This window comes from Poecilia formosa, unplaced genomic scaffold (assembly GCF_000485575.1).
Source record: "Poecilia formosa unplaced genomic scaffold, Poecilia_formosa-5.1.2 Scaffold42, whole genome shotgun sequence".
NCBI classification, from domain to species: Eukaryota; Metazoa; Chordata; class Actinopteri; order Cyprinodontiformes; family Poeciliidae; genus Poecilia; species Poecilia formosa.
In genome coordinates this window covers 2,767,767-2,784,307 of record NW_006799981.1, presented here as the reverse complement: position 1 = coordinate 2,784,307, position 16,541 = coordinate 2,767,767, and the positions used below count along the sequence as shown (strand labels likewise).

The 16,541-nt window shown below is 40.6% G+C and overlaps 1 protein-coding gene across 5 annotated transcripts in view; it reads right to left on the bottom strand.

Moving 5' to 3' along the window:
• slx4ip (SLX4 interacting protein) overlaps nt 1-16,541 on the bottom strand; it is a 44,211-nt gene that overhangs the window by 25,345 nt on the left and 2,325 nt on the right. For all 5 annotated transcript variants that reach the window (XM_007551525.2, XM_007551527.2, XM_016671213.1 and 2 more), the window contains 2 exons: nt 7,554-7,643; nt 7,208-7,334 (listed from right to left, as the gene is read on the bottom strand). In XM_007551525.2, coding sequence (XP_007551587.1) covers nt 7,208-7,334; nt 7,554-7,643 — 217 coding nt within the window. The remainder of the gene's footprint in view (nt 1-7,207; nt 7,335-7,553; nt 7,644-16,541) is intronic.

Genomic DNA, 16,541 nt, shown 5'->3' with positions numbered 1-16,541 from the left:
TATATATATATATATATTGTACACAAGGGAAGATAATCCAACGAGGGAAATGCATTCACAATACGAAATACTCAATCATAATTATACCTCAATCAGCCTAAAAGGCCACAAATCTTGCAAAATGTGGCCACCATTTATGCTTTAGAGCAATCAGAAGGAGGAGGACATTTTAAATCCTTTGGTTTGGTGGTGTGTGGAGCACTTAGCGGATTTAAGTTATGCACTCCACCGGCCTTTAAAAAACCAGAACGAAGTTGCACTGGATACTAACTCTGCTAAATTGATCATCATTAAAAATGCTAATTTGTACATAAACATGCAATAATGAAGTAAAGGACATGAAAATAAAAAAAGGGAAGTTTCACAAGGTTGAAAACATTATGATAGCAGACATTAAATGACTAAAATGAAACAGCAACAGGAAGACATCTCATGTGCTCGTTTCTTTTAGTGCACAGCCCATCAACAGTGGTGTCCTCTCCAGCATTTCAGTAATTCTTGAAACAGGGCATTCTGGTCAGGCTCAGGTTCAACAGAGTGTGTGCCGTCTCCCAGACCAGATTGTGGTAAAGGGGAACAGTCACATGAATGTGATCCATGCTCAGGCTCAGGCTTAGGCCCTAATTATATGGGGAAAAAAGAGTGTGGTGTGACAGCTATGGTGGAGCTTGTGGTTATGTCCTAAAAGACTCCAGCTGACCCTGTAGAAAAGTAGAAGGGAAAGTGAGAAAGAGATGACAAGAGGAGGACTGAGCAGCACAGAGACAGAGAGAGAATGGATGATGCATACAAATGAGATTTTTGTTGCTGTTTATATAAAACCTGTGTCTCCATATCTTTTAGTCATGGGCTGGTGATGGGTATGAAGAGAACTGAAGGTCCCTGTAAACTGTTAAAAAAGCTTTTACTGAGATCCCATAGAAGGTGTCAAAGTCTCTGGAGGAGGGGAAGGTCTGGCTGTATGGAGGGTAGTACAGCTACCCACCTAGAAAAGCATTTTACTCTTTAAAAAAAACGAACAAAAAAAAAAACTCTTTCAGCATTTTTCCAGTGGGCTACATAAAAAACAAATCAGCTCTAGACTCTAGCTAGTATCCAATATTGTGTAAACAACAAAAATAAGTTAAGAAATTTCATAAGAGAAAAGCAAAATCCTCACAGACAGTCATGATGCACAAAAGAGCACCACCCATCTTTCGAACAGAATAAATGTTACATTAGAACTACAGAATTTAAGCTGTGTACAGCCTATCAGTAAAGCAGCAGACTGCAGGCTAGCTGCCAGAGCAAATAGTCTAATTAAGAAGCCAATATCAGCTTATTTTGCTGGTCTTGTGCTATAAAAAACAGAACAGCAAAAAAATGGATAATATATGCCTGTTAACTTTAAATTACCACAAAATTTTAGTGGGTGTTTTTATTATAAATTTCTGCTGGAGTCCATGTATTAAGATAATCATACCCATATTAATTGCTTTCCCATTTTAAATAAAAACAACTGTATTATGCTAATTATGTTCATACTGTGAAATATGTTATTTTTACTCAGTGTAAGCATACTAAGAGAATCTCATACTGGTCCATACTTAGCCTCTTAGAGTAATAATATGGATTAAAGTTAGCAATGGAGTCAGATTGTCCTGTGTGTTTCTGCCTAGTAAGGCCAGAGGCTTACATGGAGGATTTAAAGAGCCACAGCAACACCACAAGCACTAGGGGGGAGGGGTTTACCCACCGAGGGGCCAAAGGAGGGAGGGCAAGTAGGGAGAGGGGCAGGCTGGATGGGATGGCTACTCTGATCAGGATCCATTTCCAGCCTGGGCCTTGGAATGCCTTTGTTCTAGTTACAGGTCTCCATTTTCCTCTCGTCCTAATCCCGGCCCGCCTCACGCCCAGTAACAGAGCAGGGGCAGGTAACTCTGCCACAGGCATGCCTCTCTATTTACAGAGCCGGCCCCCACATAGGAGCCCGCTCACATATGTGGTCATAGATGAAGCAGCGCTGAGAGGAAGTCGAGTTTATGGAGGCTGTCGCTACCCAATTATTTATGAGGCACTTATTTTGGGATAAATCTAAACAGAAGTGCTGTTAAATCTCCTAGTGAAGGATTGGCAGATATTAAACTTATACTAAATCACACGGGATGGTATTTCTGTGCATTCAGAGCAGAGAAAATGTCACTTTGACTGAGATGTTTCTCCAGACTAGATCGACTGTTCCATCTTGGGAGCGTTAGGTTGTAAATAAGCCAAACAAAATTAAAGCTATAACCACGTAAAACAAACCACCTCCCATGTAGTGCTCAGACATCCTCCACATTCTTTAGCAGAAGAGAGATGCTCCTACATAAACACATTTTTCCGAAAGTAAAGATATCCAGCAACACTTGCGCTTTCCATGCAACGGCCACGGCCAGGCCGCCTTAAGCCCCCTTCATAGGCCTGCCAAGAGGAGTCTGTGGTACACTGTGCAGGACTCGCAAAGCCCTCTCCCACGGCTATTAGTGACCATTCATCTGGGGAGCCTGGGAAAATGCCTCTCCAGCCTGCCGTGGCCATGGGGAAACAGGCTGGCAGGTGTTCCCTCCCCCTAAGCCCTGGCACCTGTGCAGGGAGAGGAGGAAGGACCCAGCTATGTCCTGTACTCAGACGCGCCATAGGTACCATTTTGCCACAGCCTCTCCAACCTGACATGGGACCATGACTCTAAAACACAGCAATTCACTTTACCTGAGCTCTGCTGCACACAGAAAAGATCAATGTGGTGATTTCAGCGGACATCTGGTAATGTACTCTGGCGGTCTGAAATGGCCATTTAACTAAATCCGTGTAAAATTGAACCTCTCGGCTTACACTCGACCCACGGTAAACTATGGAATCAATATTGCATTACTTAAAATAAGCCTGAATCAGACTAAAACACTAATGGGATGGATTAAATGAAAAGGAAAGGTACTTAATCACACACCACCTCTTAGATGCCTTGCATAAACAAGAACATTCTGCAGAAAACAAAACTCCTGCGGAGAACTGTGAAACTTTTTGTCATAGAGCACGACCACAAAGCTGCTTTTACTCAAATATCTTCCTGAATGACAAAAATGCCTTCCTCAAAGAGCAGAGGACCTATTATCCACTCATTTCGATCTGTAATTACACTGAGAAATGTGGGTGTGTTGAGCACAGTCTACCAGGGAGAATGCATGAGGCTTCTCCCAAGTTCCTCTTCCCTGGGCTGCTAAAGCCCAACATGTCCGATCTAGATGTCCAGGAGCCAAAATGTTTGGTGGGAAAACTTCCTTCTGTTTATCTCTCTGAAGGCACAAATAAATCACATCACTAGGAGTTATTTATCAAGTCTCAATTACAGTAGCTGGGAGAAAAAGTATGGAAGAAATCTCCTTTTAAGATCTGATAACGCACAAAAAGCCCTTAAATTATTATGGCACAATATAGTTTAGGTACAGAGTCTTATAAAATATCAAAAAATTCAGCAGAGTGTTAATTTTGTAAAATTACCACAAACCTCAGTGCGTTTTGTTTGAATTTTTTTGTGATGGATCAACTCAAAGTAATGCATGATTGTTAGATTGAGGGGAAAATGATACAAGATATTCAAATGTTTTTACAAATACAAAATCTGAAAAAGTATGACATGCTTTTTTTCTCTGCCCCATATACTTTGATGTCACTAAATGAAATTTAGTCTAACTGCATTCAGAAACCCCCTAACGCCATTTAAATGCCACGAGAATTACTGTTTAACAGGAAACATGGAAAAAAAATTGCTCTGATCAGTTGAAATAGTACATGGCACATCTCCCTGCATCCCCACTGAGACTGGTGGCAGCATCATGCTGTGAGCATGCTTTTCTTCAGCAGGGATGGAGAAGTTGGTCAGAATTGATACGAAAATCAAATCAGACTAATTGGAAGCTGACTGCATCTCCATCCACAACAACTTTCAAAATTCTTGGGTGATGAGTGACAACATTTGCTTTCCCTTTGGGATTAATAAAATATTTTTGAACTGAATTAAATTTACACATGCTCTGTGTCCAGTCTGCGTTTCGCAAAGAAGTACTTCAGTGTGTAGGTGAGCAAAGTTAGTAGACACATAAGCTAAAAACTTGAAGCAATACATGGCTCTAAATATTGACTCAGAAGGAATGAAGTCAAATGCACGCCACACTTATTTTTCTTTTTTTACAAAATACTGAAATATTTAACTTTCCCATTTATTTTTTATAAAAATCCAATAAAATACATTGCAGTTTGCAGTTGTGATGTGGAAAAGTTTAAGATTTACAAACAGCTATGCAAGGTATGCAAGTATATGTTAATCCAATCATCCACAGAGAAAACACTGATACAAACGTTTGCTCTGAAGGGCTTTGGAATGCTTTAAGCTGTTGATGGCTCATTTGTAGTGCCAACAGCTGAGGCTGCTACCCTGTTTATACTGCCCCTGTGATTTCACACTGGCGCTGATTCAAACGCTGCCTCACACAGGACCCACAATCACCACCGCTTGCTCCTCTGGCCTATTCTCATGCTAGACATCAGCACCTGACATTTTCTTCCTAATGCAACGACGTACAGGACGTGTGAACATGTTTAGGCACATAGACGCCTCTCTCCAATACAATTCCACTGTAAAATAGCTGAACTTCAGTTTCAGTAATTGCCTCCGGACAGTTTGATGTCAGGTTAGCATATTATCTGCTAATGGAACAGACAGGCTCTGTACTTAATACTTAAGGAGGTCGAGTATGGCATCATGTTCCACTGGCTACCTTCATTTTGGCAAATCTGTAGGGAGCTTAATAATTTTCACATGCATATTTAACTGGTGAAATAGCGATGGTTCCCTTGTTCAGGCAGTCGGGTGTATCTGTGTGCAGAAACGTGGGGCTTCAGTCTGTGGTCTTCATCATTAGAGATGTCTGTCTCTCCTCCGTCTGTCACTGAGAATACGAGTCAGGCATTTCAGTAACCGTACACTGGCAGCCTGTTCACACCTAGCCCAGGGGGAGGATATAAACTCTGCAACACAGTTGCTCCTCTGACTCCCTCCACTCGTGATCCGCATGTAAGTAAACATGAACAAGAAAAGCAGGTGACGGGTCACAAAAATTAGTCCATAATTGTAAAGTGGAAGGAAAAGGCTAGGTTTTCCACATTTTTCATGTCTTTTTTTTTTTTTTTTTTACAACAAAAAATCTGAAAAGGGTGGACATACCTTTAAAGGTATGTCTGACTGAAAAATTTCCCTATCCTCAGACTGGGTGGAGAACACGAGTAAACTGTAATATATGTTTTTTTCACTCTTGCCACACGTTCTCAATTAAATTCAGGTTTTACTTTGACTAAGCCATTTTAACAGATGAATATCAGCCAATCTAAACTGTTTCACTGTAGCTGGAAGGTGAACCTTTGCTTCAGTCTCAAGTCTTCTGCCTCCTCTACAAGTTTTGTTCTCAGGATTTTCCTGTATTTAGTTCCACCCACCTTTTCATGAACTCTTACCAGTTTTTCATGTACCTGCTGAAAGAAAAAAATATATATATATCACATTCCCACAGCATGATGGCCTTTGCCATGTTTTTATTTTAGAGATTAAGTTTTTAGCATAGTATACAGTCCTTTGCATGTAGGCAAAATATTCCCCGTTTTGTGTCATCTGACCTTTTTCTTCATGTTTGCTGTGTCACCCACACCTGGCTTGTGACTAAGTTTAGATTAGACGTTTTATAGCTTCCTGCCAGCCATCGCTCAAAGAACACTGTATCGCTCGCTTGCTTCTCAGAAAAGCGTTCTCTAACAAAATAAGGCGGCCCTGACAGAACAGATGCGTTCATTCTTAGCTTAGATTACACATTTGGATTCTATTTACTCCGCTAACAAGTTGTGACCTCAGTTACACTGGATTTTATAGGGTTATTGAAGTAACTGTCATATGAGTTTCTATGCAGCCCTTATCAAATTAAAAGTATGTTTTGAAATTTCTTTCCGCTTCATAATCGTGCCCCACTTTGTGTTAGTCTATCACATAAAATCCCATTAAAATACAGTGAGGTTTGTGGTTGCAACATAAAAAGAAATGCAGAAAAGTTCAAGAGGAACATCTTTGCAAGGCATGGTACATGTGTATGCGTGAGAGGCAGAGATGTAGCCAGAGGAGAAACTTTATGAGATTGACTGCCCTGTAATCCCACTCCCACAGTGCAGCACCGCTGAGTGAGCCCAGTTTAACAGTGCTTAAACGCTACCTGTAACAAACGCATCTGTCTTACAACGCACAGCTGGAGGTTTCTTAAATGCTAGCCTTAGTTGGTGCTTCAAAGTCAAGTCTGCATGTCGCTGAGGGAATGTGCACACATTTAAAAAAGAAAGAAAAAAAAAAAAGAATAAATGACCTTAACTGACTCGCATATCTGCATAATTTGTTGATCATGCTCAATGACTGTGCAGGCAATAGCAGTTGTTTTTGATTCATTTTCCACTGAAATACAAGCACGGGCAGAAAGCGTCCACAAATGTCCCACCAACAGGAGAGAAATCAACGCTTACTGCTTTAACAGATTTACATCTTGTATGAACAAACATGGAAGACTTGCCAAGCCAAACAGCGCAACACAATATAAAAAGTCTCATATCAGCGCTCGCCTCCACGGGTCACGCCCTGGGCGTAGGACTCCACCGTGTCCCGACTGGTTGTGTTGTCTTTACACCCACACACCTCAGGAAAAAAAATGAGCATAAGAAAAATGGTTTTGACGGTTTTGTGATTCTTTTCCCATCCTGCTCATGATAATCGTTTCGGCACCATAATTTAATGGAGTAATGGTTTCCGTTAACAGTCAAAACAAATCAATAACCTCGCAGTTGATGGAAGACACACCTAAAACAAAAATGAAGGAAGGCAAAGATGACTTTATCTTGGAGGAATGAGCAAAAAAGATGCAGGCGATTAGATTAGGCGGATCTGATCAGTGAACTGAAAACCCAAATTCGCCAACCAGCCCCATTCATTTAAGGGACTCGGCCCCTATTCAAAAGACAAATGCATCTCTCAACACAATGTACTTTGTTTAAGTTTAAGGTAAGAGAAATATGCATTGGTGCAGAAATTAACACACCTGTAAGAAAACGAGAAATCAGTATTGGCCAGAGAAATCCTGATCGGTGCATCTCTCTGGATTACCTCTCATAAAGAAGGCCGAAGCAGGGGCCAACTCCTTCTTCTGTTTAGCTCGTCTTCTAACATGCAGAACCTCTTCATATTGCTTAACCCTCTGGTCCACTGGGTCACGAACAAGGGATGCAACCTCCTGCAAACGGCAGAAGTTTGCCATGTAATGTAGGTAAGCTGCTATAGGAAAGGTTTGAATTTAGACATAATCGCGGTAGGAGTCAAAAAAGGAGAGGAGAGGAAGTTCTACATGACAGGTAAGTACAGAAACTGTGCAAGTGCCTGAAGGAGAAAAATTACCGGGTTTTTTTTTTTGTTTTATTTTTTTTTTTTACTTATTTACTTGCTTTGTCTGTACCTCAACTTGGTCTGCGGTAAACCAGCTGGTGGACTCTGGGCTCCCCAGGGGCAAAACATGTAGATCCACCAGCACGGCAAAGTTCCCACACTGTTATACAAAGAGAGAAAAATAGTCACAGGTTGTTGAGCACACAGGCAACAAAGGAAATCAGAGTGTAAGTGACTGACAGTGAGGCAAACCACAACGACCTCCCGTGTCTTCAAACACAAGCCCCAGGCCACTCACAGCATCAGTCCCCTCCCTCTCATTTTGCAGTCTAGCTATCTTTACCGATCTCTTTACACAAAAAAGGTATGACCCTGTCTGTTTACTCATATTTTCCATCTCACAACACAAAACTATTTTGCAATAGAGCTCTCGCCTCCAGCCACAACAGATTGCCGTAAGACCCTTGTTAAATGCAAAGGTTTTCTGTTTACTCTCCTTCCTTGTGAAGCATTAAGGAAAAGGCTGCAGAGTTGACAACAATGGGCTTCCAAAAGTATTCATACCCACATGTTTTTATGTGAAAGCCACAAAAACCTCAATGTATTTTGTTGGGATTTTACCTGATAAACCAATAAAAAGAACAAAGTGAAGGGAAAAAGAAACAGTGTTTTATTTACAAATAAAAACTGTGGAATGCATCTGTAAGCATCCTCACTTCCTTTAACCAAAGTCATCTTATAAATCAATTGAAATGTAAATAGAGCTGCTCTGTAAAGACCCCACAGAGCTCCGTCAATCTATTATTTGAAAACACAAAGATGATGCAATAAAAATTTACCAAGGCACAGCTATCCATCAAAATTCAGTCTGTGAATTAATCAGAAAAGCAGCCAAATGGGTCATGCCAACTCTGGAGGAGCTGCAGAGATCTACAGCTCAGGGGGAAACATCTGTTCGCACAACTATTAGTCCTTTACTTGACAAATCTAGGCTTTATTAAAGAGTAGTAAGAACAAAGCCATTGTTGAAAGAAAGCTACAACGACTTTCTTTCGTTGTGGCTTTGAGTAGTTAAGGTTTACCACGATGAGCCATGCAGGGTAAACAGCAAACAGATGGAAGAAAACACTCTGGCCAGATGAGACTGAAACTGAACCTTTCAGCCTACATACAAAACCCAATGTGTGGTGGGGTACCAGCATGTTCCTGAACACAGCATTCCCACCAACACATGATGGTGGCCGCGTTACGCAGCGGGAGTGATTCGCTTCAACTTGGGAAGCTGGTCAGAGGTGATGGTCAAGGTGGATGGGGATAAATGCAGAGAAGGAAATCTTCCTTCTCTGCATTTATGAAGCATAAACTTCTGCGATAATGTGCAGACAAAACTGCAACAGAAATGTTTAAATGTTTAGTTAAGTGTTAGAACAGTGTATTCAAATCTAAATAAAATAGACTACAGTACAACAGAATAGAAATTTTCCATATTGCCCCACTGTGGGGAAATTCAGATGTACCAGCAGCAAGTTACAAATAATTAAAAAAAAGAATAAAAAATTGAATAGTAGGTTTCACAGCAAAGGAAGTAAAATACTATACAGGTATTAAAACTAGCATAATTCAGATCCAAAGAAATTTGCATTTGAGTTGAAATATTTAAAAACGTACAATACTTCTGCACAGAAAAACAAAAAAAAGCATCAAATTCAGTTCAGTGTATACTAGAAAATGAGCAGATGCATTTAAAAAAATTATTAAAGGAGGGCTAAATCCAAATGCTTGCATCACATTTCAGATTTTTATCTGTAAATGAAAAAAGAAAAATAATCAAAATAATGTATCCTTTTCATTCCACTTTGCATTATTATGCATGTTGCTTTATCACATAAAAGTCAATTGAAGTTTGTTATTACAACATGAAAAGATGTGGACGATATTTAATTAACAGGCAAGGCGGCCAGACAGCTGTTCCATCTTTCTCAGGCTAAAACGACTTTGCACATCAGTACAAAAGCTGCCGGCAGCAGAGAACAACTGGATGTAGGTCTCGTGTGAACTTCGCCTCTCCCTGGACGAGGAAGTAATGGATGGACCGCAACCACCCACACCCCGAGACAGAGGAGCAACCATCGCTGGCCCCAAAAACCCAAAGTGACACTTCAGCGAAAACAAAAAGATCCAAAGTCCTGACACGGATTCCAGGCTCCCTCTGCAGACCTGGGAAAGAGCAGTACTGACAGCAGAGCTACTGGTTTTACAAAAGACAATGTTTTTCCAAACCCAGGCCTTTGTTGTGAGTCAGGCTTGTCCCCTGAGCTTCAGGACCCCAGACAGGATGACTAAATGTCCAAACTCAGACTGAAAGGATGCTCCTCTGACCTTATTCTCAGGATGTTAAGAGGGGTTGTATAAGGAAAGGCTCTGCTACTGCAGAATTTACTCTGCTGCCTTTCTCACAACTTTGCCTCAAAACATTAAAAGAGAATACTGATGATCCTATCTGCTGTCATAAAACTAGAGCTCGGCTGTGAATGTTTAGTCAAGTTGTACAAAAAGCTACATAAAACCACCATCCAAATAGAGCTGCCAAATATTTTGCATATTCTTCTTCCCATGGGAACGTTTTCAGTTCTCATTGTCTTTCTGTTAGAAAATTAATAAAGTGAAGCTGCTTCCTGGTTTCCCCTACAAGCTCAAGCAGAGGAGAGGGCGCCCCCATATGACTGATTGGGGAGCGTCTCTATTCTTCTACAGAATATTTTCCTAGGGCTCTGCTGTGCGTAGATGCATAGTGAAAACACAATGCTTTATCTTTGTCACACTTTCAAAGGGGTGAGAATGCTCTGGACCTAAAAAGAAGGTCCCATGTTATGTGCCACATCCTCCATAATATGTTTTTATGCATGCGTCCTGTCAATGTCAGCTCATCCCCAATGGATGAGTATTCTCTTCATGTTGTGACCTTTGTCTCGCAGCGGTCCACCGGTGACTGGTGGCCTCTGACGACTACCCATGCATGGGAAAGCCTAGCAACAAAGGGTCAGACCTTGTCAATCAAAGCATGGACCCCAGTAGTGGACTTGACATATGCAGAGTGGGGTTCTCATACAAAGTCTCAAAAGTCTGACTTTTAAAACATGGGAAGAAACATGGATATCAGTTTTTTCTCACCTTTACTCCACTAGTGGCAGAAAAAAAAGATGTTAAAAAGATGCAAAAACATGGTTGCATAAGCATGCAGAATATTTTAAAGTGGTAACTATCGATTTATGTGTTACTTTTTTGACACCAATTGAAATGAATTTTATTAACAAAAAAATGTCCTGCTATTCACTCATCTGCATCCTTCACTTAAATTCAGAAAGAAATCAAAAAGATGGGAAAGCCTAAAGAAGTCAGCTAAGACATCAGGAAGAGAATTATGAAGCCGAACAAGTTTGGTTCTTTGGGAACAACTTCCACATTCATCTGTTCAAACAATTATATGCCAGAATAGGCATGATGATGTCTATATTTCAGATTGTATAGACACTTGTCTATATTTTGGTGTAAACATCATCATGTCTACACTTGCTGATGAATACATTTCTGACATATTCTTTATGTCAATATTGTTGCATTTAGCAAAGAGAATTAGCCAATTCTAACTAACCTGAAACAATAGATGTTTGTAAATTCAGAGAGTGAGGGGAAAGATGGGTTAGTGTGTCGTTTTATTCGATGTATGTAAACTGATGAACAACTTATGGGAATAAGTTGAACCTCAGCAAATCAAAAGAGCATTATAGAGTGTAAAGTTGAAGGAGAGGTGCAGCAAGCTGATGTGTTTTCTGTGCTTCTTATTGAGCGTTTTAGGACTGGAAGGTGAACATCGAGTAAAAACTCAGACCAAGTTGCTGTTATCACATGAGATCAGGAGACGCAACTGGGAACTGGATGCTGATGATCAACAGTGGTCTGGCCTCTTGCACAAAGCAGCATGTGATCCTACAGACCTCTCAGAAACGAGGGGGGGTGAGTTAGTCAGGAATGCTCACTAATGCAATCATCCTAATGAGAAACCAATTAATTTGCAAAGCAAAAGTGCCGGTTAGAGGAAGGAACAGATTTATGGCAGGAGTGCCCGTCTCTGAGCTCAGACTGTGCTGTTCATGTGGAGCGCTTTTAAAAAGGACAATTGTGTTGAGTCGAGTGGGCCAGATAACACAAAAAACAGTCAAATCTAATTTTACACAAAGGCTCTGACTACAATCTGATCATGTGGGCTAATTTTGTCAACTCCTAGCACAAAGAGTGACCAGTGGTCTCCTGGCTGAACTATGCCATGACCTACGACCCTGTAAATCCTTGCGTATCCCCTATGAGGCCCAAGTAAAATCTCCCTGCAGAGTCTAATGAGATATTGTTGTACATTGAAAGGGATTTGAATTCATTTACTAAAGAGGAAATTCCCCGCTTACTGCTGAATATTAAGACAAAACCAACAACCTCAAAGCTCACTTTAATGGCATTATAATTATCTTAAGAACACCCAGAAGCTTTCTACATATGTCCCAGACAGTTTAAGAGTATTTCCACTTTGTATAGCTGGTTTGACACGTTTAAGGCTCATAGAAACTGTTGTTGTTTTGATAAGGCAGTAAGTTGTAAAGGAAGTGTCTCTATTCAGGCTTTCTAAAGTGGGCCACCACTGCTTTGTTCGCCGTCCTGCACCAGCCTTCAAAATTCCTGAGCAGAGGTAGCGAGAGGCGCTACTTAATACCAAATCCTTTATTGTGCCATCTTTTGTGTGCCGTCACTGAATAGATGAATAGGACTGAGTCTTCCCGCAGGCTAAGATTACCTTCTTTATACTTTGTGTCCTTGCTGCCGAAGTGATCAATATTATCCAGTGTTTCCCAAAAGAACCCATTCAACTTGAGCTTTTTCACAGTTTGAATCACATTCCAAGCATGAGCCTTATCTATTTTATGACAAAGTACTGCGTCGTGGCAAAATACAAAAAAGGCACCCTGCATTTGGTGCAATTACAGCAGCTTTGCACATCTAGAGACTGAAATTTTTGCTCATTTTTTGCAAAATACTTCAGGCTTCATCAGCTTGGACAGTCTTGCCACTGATTCCCAACTGGATCAAGGTCTCAACTTTGACTAGGCCATGTCTAGGGGGTTTTAGTCTCACTGGAAGGTAAACCTCTGCTTCATTTGTAGCTAGTAATTTGCAGCCTCTAACAGATTTTCTTCCAGGATTGCCCAAAATGTATCTTTAGCTCCTAATTTATCTTGAATAAATTATATATATATATAAAAAAAACAATCAACTAATTTGGTAATTGATTAATCATTAACTGGATTATACAGACTAAATTAAATCCATTTGCTAGAAGAATTTTTTGCTTCCTTTCGTTTCATTTTTTTGTAATGTAAATTCATCAAAATAAAGTTAATTTTAATCTCAATAGTCAGAGCAGCAATTAAGATAAAACTGTACAAAAAGTATATTCATATTGCATTAAAGTTAAAAAACAATAAAAATTTCTTTGTCTGTAAATATGTTCTACCAAGATCTCCTCTGTAAAAGAAATAATCTACTGTTAGGCACCTTGTGCTCAATTTTTAATCGCTTGATCAAAAAAAAAAAAAAAAAAAAAAAAAGTCAGCAGATCAGCTTTACACTTTATTGATGCTAAGTCGAGCAGAAAGGACAGAGCTTTTCACATGTTGATCATAGAAATATATTTTTAGCTGCGGATGCATTCTTTACTACAAATGATCAAGCGTTCACTAACGGGATGCTACGCTATTGCTTTCTAAACAATAAAATGTAAATTTTCTAACTAAAAAAAATATATTCACATCTTTTATTGCTGCATATAAAGGTTTGAATGAAAAATCTGCAGAATGTAACAAACATTTTTATCCAATTAATCATCAGAATAACCAATTACTAAAATAATTGTTAATAGTTCAAGAGGCAAGAATGAAAGTCGCAGAAAGAATCGGAGACTAAAGTTGCCTCTCCACAGGAGAAAACGCTCTTACTTCTGCCTGCAAGTAAACACGTCCTGACTTCAACTTTCTGACGGCCACTTTGCCTTTTCTAGTCTTCAGAGTTCTGGTGTGTATCACTTTCAGTTCCCAGAACACTCTCCACCTTCCCTTATCTCACTCCCAGACCTGGCTCTCCATCCTCCTGCCTGAGCCGCTTCGAGTTGGGCACTGGGCCCAAAATCTGGGAGCAGCTTCACCCGCCTCCCCACCTCGCTGCCCTTTGCCACTGCTATCGAACAGTATAAGAACCAGACCTTCTCGGACTGCACTTAGCTCAGAGGCTAACACTAACCAGCCACAGATGTTTACACTGGGAGGGAAGGGGCTGGGGATGCAGTCTCACTCAATAAAACTTGCATCTCTCCCTTTCTGCCTTTGTGTCTCTCTTTTTCTGACTCTCTCTCTCTCTCTTTGCAATCTGCAGAAAACCCAGGGGAGCTCTTAGAAGTGCAGGCTTGACAGACCTGCTTTTTGGCTTTATTTGCCTCATTCCCAGCTCTCTCTCTCTCTCTCTCTCTCTCTCTCTCTCTCTCTCTCTCTCGCTCTCTCGCTCTCTCTGTGCACAGTGAGTCACCTGGGTTTCCCCTAAAACAGAACAACTTTTCTCCTTTCCAATTTCTTAAAATGGCCAAACTACACAGAAAACGTGAGTCTTGACTAACACAGACCCAGATGCTATTTAAAATTGGCGGACGGAAGTGTTCCGTCCGAGTGCAAAACTCCTTTCATTCATTCAAATATTAGCACACCTGAGTCCGTTTTTATTTGATGACACAAAAAAGAGAGAGACACAACCCAGGAGTGGAATTTCAGCAGCAAGAACAGACAGGAATATCTCCAGGTAACAACTCGGCAAACAAAGCATAGGCATACACATACTGGAGAAATTAGAAGACAGAAATGACAAGCTGGGAAGTGTTGGGTCCGATTTGGAAATATACAGAACCTTGCAAAAGAATGTTTGCCACATTTTGTCACGGTACAATCAGAAACGTCAAACAATTAATAAGGATTTAATGCAACATGCATTTTTTTCGATCTCTTTTACCCTTACGCCCATAAATAAAATGCATTGCACTCCGACAGGTCTGCCATGGACCGCCATAGTGATACACGGTGGGAGCAGCATCATGCTGCAAGGACAGGAAAGCTAACTAGAGCTTTTGAGAAAATGAATGGAGCTAAATAAAGGGCAATCCTGACAGAAACCCTGTTAGAGGCTCCATCAGACTGGAGACAGGAAAGGAGGTTCGCCTTCCAGCAGGACAACAACCTTCAGACGTACAGCGAGAAATACAGTGGAGTTGCTTGGGCTGAAGCATATTCATGAATATGAAGAACGAGCAAAGAGTTCACACTCTAGATGTACAAAACTGATAAGGGACTTTATCTCAAAAGACTCACCACTACTGCTACTGAAAGAAACAGTTCCAAAAAAGCACAAAATGTGAAAAGTTCTGGGGGTATGAATACTTTTGCGAGGCAGAGGGAAAACAGTTTTTTTTTTTTTTTAATCTTTTTGTTTTGTTTTGCTTTGTTTCATGGATCTGGGAAGAATCAAATTGTTTCCAATCACAAAAATCTCAAAGATTTTGCTCGATGCACTATGTGTGGTCTTCTGTGAGCTCATCTACAGAGTGACAACACTACGCAGCACATAAACCTCTGACATTAAACTGCTCTGCAATACCTCAAACGGTTTTGTTTCTAAAAAAAAAAAAAAAAAGAAACATCTCGGTCTCAGACAAGAACTCAGGGCGGCTGGAAAGTCAGCAGTGAATAATGCTAATAGAAGGCAGATCTGCTGCAGCAATGTCCTGCCAGACAAGCAAGCACATCGGTGGATCATGTTTTTAAGCCTGCAGGCCCCCTATTCGGGAGGTCTGAGAAGTGGCAGGTCACTATATAGTCTAAGCCCTTTTAAGAAGGAGCATACCAGAACCTCCTGCAGCTCTACTGATCCACTGAGGGAGCAGCTTTAAAAACACTTCAGGAAGACAGAATCATAAAACAACTGAACAGCCTTCTTAGCGTGGCTAAAAATTCATGACAGTTCCTCAGAAATCCTTTGATAAATATTATGCTATATAGACAAGCAACACCTCAGCTCAACAGATTTTCTAAGTATTTAAATCATTAAAAAAAAAAACTTGTTTTGTCTTATGAGAAGTCATGGGCTGAGCTTTGGCTGCTTTTGTTTGGACCGATTCATTTTAACATACTTGTTCGTGGTTAGTTGGTTAAGAGTGGTGGAGGCTGTGCGCATTTTCTCAGGCCGACTAACACAACAGTATCATTATGTGCCAAGTGGGACGGAACATTCCTCGAACCTTCAGGGTTTTACTCTCCCACAACCAGCCAGCGGGGGTGGTGGTGGGTTAACCCGTATGCAGGCATGCATATGAAACAAATAAGGAGACTGAATCCAATATCTGGTCAACTAGGCGCATATGGCATTAGGGAGGATGTGAGAGATCAGCGCAAATGTCTGCAGCCCTCATCCAAGCCTCTCAATAATGAAACATCAACAAAAAGAGAGAGCAGCAGCTTTTCCCGCACTTAACAAAAACATCTGACGTGCATTATTTCTGAGAGAGAAACTGACTGAGGATGAACTGCACGGCTTTTTTTTAATAGAGCAAGTTTCTCCTGTGCTGGATGCTTGAGCCTATTAGCAACAGGATCAAAGGTTAGTCAGTGAGAAATTGCACAAGGAGATCAGACACTTGAACACGCCACAGTGGGGAGAAACTGAAAAGCATATATGTACTCCCCTCTAGTGGACAAAGAAAAAATAATCCAAGAAGAGAAGAAAAGCTGCCCATCCTGCTTACCCTTGCAGAGTCTCAGGTGCCTCTCTCCAGCAGTCATTGAACAGGTGTTTTCATACCCAATATAATGCATTTCAGAAAACGATTAATCATTTTATAATGTTTTTAAACACGGACAAAGTCTAAATTTAATTTGTAATCAGCCTCCTTTACTCAAATACCCTTAAAAATCCACTG